General features: G+C 42.6%; 1 protein-coding gene across 1 annotated transcript in view; it reads right to left on the bottom strand.

Moving 5' to 3' along the window:
• LOC119593399 overlaps nucleotides 1-2210 on the bottom strand; it is a gene marked incomplete in the record, with an annotated part of 7280 nt that continues 5070 nt past the window's right edge. Inside the window, 3 exon segments of the mRNA XM_037942327.1 lie at nucleotides 1-1446; nucleotides 1712-1870; nucleotides 1984-2131. Of these exon segments, the coding sequence (XP_037798255.1) occupies nucleotides 1310-1446; nucleotides 1712-1870; nucleotides 1984-2131 (444 nt within the window).

Raw genomic sequence — 2210 nt, 5'->3', positions numbered from 1 at the left:
TTGTACAAAGATGCGTACTAGGTGAGAGACGTTGCAGTATAACACACTAGAACAGTAGATCTTGATGCCATGTCATGCTGGTTGGTTGAGCTCGTGACACAGTCCTACCAGATAGTCTTACTGCAAATGGCACTTTAAAAAAAAAAATACTTAAGCATACGATACAATGAGGGAACTCCGTGATATATCACCAACAACTATGTTGATGGTTATATGACGAACAACAGCCATGTTGAGGTCCGGCCATGAGGTAACCAAGTAGAAGGAACTCATGAGAACCAGCAACCAAGTCTGTTTAGGATTATGATGGAGTCTACAGAGCCCCCAAATGGCCATCTCACATATTGGCAATGGACAATACAGTATTTTCAAAAAAATGTCACATTAAATAATTGTGTAAAAAAGACATAAAAACAGTGAAGCATCCATTTCAGAGCCAGAGATTTAGAGTACGGACTAGGGGCAATACAAGAACCTCCCACGTCACCCTTGAGCCAGCCAGCAGCAATGCTGGGGTCCGTCAGTTCTCTCTCGACCTTACGCTACAATGTCTCCAGAACAAAATGCGAGAGAGGCGGTGAGGAGAGATGCAAGGCTGGCCTGCAATGAACACTTCACCAATCGGCTCACTGGTCAGACGGATGCCACCCACCACGGTTCTGGGTTAAAAGTTTTCACACTTTCCTTTCAGTTTCAGCATTAGTCTCTTTGAAACTTTTTTCACTCATTTGGTCAAGTTTTTCATCTAAAACACTAGTTGTCTTTGTCACAATGTTACACCACAACACAAACACTGACTCACTCCTGTGCCACGATTCCCGGCTGGGTACCTGAGTGGGGTGGCTGTGGGGGCAACATGCCTATCTGACCTGGTCTATCACAATGGCTCTTGGCCACACTAACACACACTGACATAAACGTACATCTAAGAGTCCCGCATATGCACTTGACTGCGTCTACCTGCAGTACGGTTGCACAGGCCAGTGGTTACGGCCGTCTAAATGAAATTGCCTACACTGGTTCAAAACCTGCTAATATTCCATAAGGAAACAAATTGGAGCATAAAATTATGCTGATAAACTAAACATGCCTCATGGCACAGGTTATTTCTTATAAAACATCTTCAAAACAGGATGTTTTGATTATCAAACAACTGATGCTGTAGACGCTTTATCCCACTTCGTCCGCCGTCACTCTAACTTGCTACAGAGCGACTCCCTCGGCGCAGGGCTTCAGAGGTGCGGAGGATGGGGGGCCTGATGGCTAGCTGTGGAGGGGCTGCAGGAATTGGGCCAGCTGCCTCCGACTATCACCTGCGGTCGTGGTACAAAAGGTACTGCGTGATAGAGAGTGGAAGATTGAGCTCCTCAATTCGCGAGAGGCGCTGTTTTCCAACCGCCTGTCGTATCACACGCCGACACAAGTCCATCAGTGGCAGGGGTTCCGCTGAAGAATAAAACCAACAGTTAGAAAATCTGTTTACCAAATATTTACAAGTACATTCTTTTCTCACAATCAGCAAAATAAATTATGCTAATATTAGCTTCAAGAGCTTCTGCTTGCAGATTCTATAAATATCCAATTCTTTATGACTTCAGAACCATAACAAACAATTTACATGTTGTCTTATCAGCAAAACAATTCAAGTGGTTTTATCAGATCAAAAGATAACATTATACAATGTAATGGGTAAAGGACAAAAGCAACTTACGATCTAGGCCGCCTATGTATCTGATCGTGATCTCGCAGTGTCCCCACACTGCCGAGACAATAGGATACAGCTTCTTGCCTTTCAACCCTCGGAACGCTACCCCCAAGTACTGGCCTTCCACAACAAATGCCAAAGTGCCTTCGTCCATGTCAAGAACAACTGCAAAGAAAGAATAATTCATATAAAAAACATGTCAAGATACTTTTTGAAGATCTTTACTTAAAAAAAAATATATATATATACACACATCTGAAAGAAAAAATTATGCTTACCATAAAATTTATCTGGTACGACAAAAGTCTCGTCATTGTTTAATAGAGAAGGATATGTAATGCCTGAGTTGCCCTGCTTAGCATTGTGGTACAACTTATTTCGTCCTAAATCCCAGCCCCATGACTGGTCGTTGCTGCCCACCAAACTCTGTTGGAAACGAGAGATTCTGTTAGCAAATGTTTGACAAGAAATCAACAATATTATCAAATAATAACTTTTCTATTAC

The sequence above is a fragment of the Penaeus monodon genome, chromosome 32 (genome assembly GCF_015228065.2).
Source record: "Penaeus monodon isolate SGIC_2016 chromosome 32, NSTDA_Pmon_1, whole genome shotgun sequence".
In the NCBI taxonomy this organism is placed as follows: domain Eukaryota; kingdom Metazoa; phylum Arthropoda; class Malacostraca; order Decapoda; family Penaeidae; genus Penaeus; species Penaeus monodon.
The sequence above is the reverse complement of the archived record's forward strand: the minus strand, read 5'-3'. Positions and strand labels throughout refer to the sequence as shown.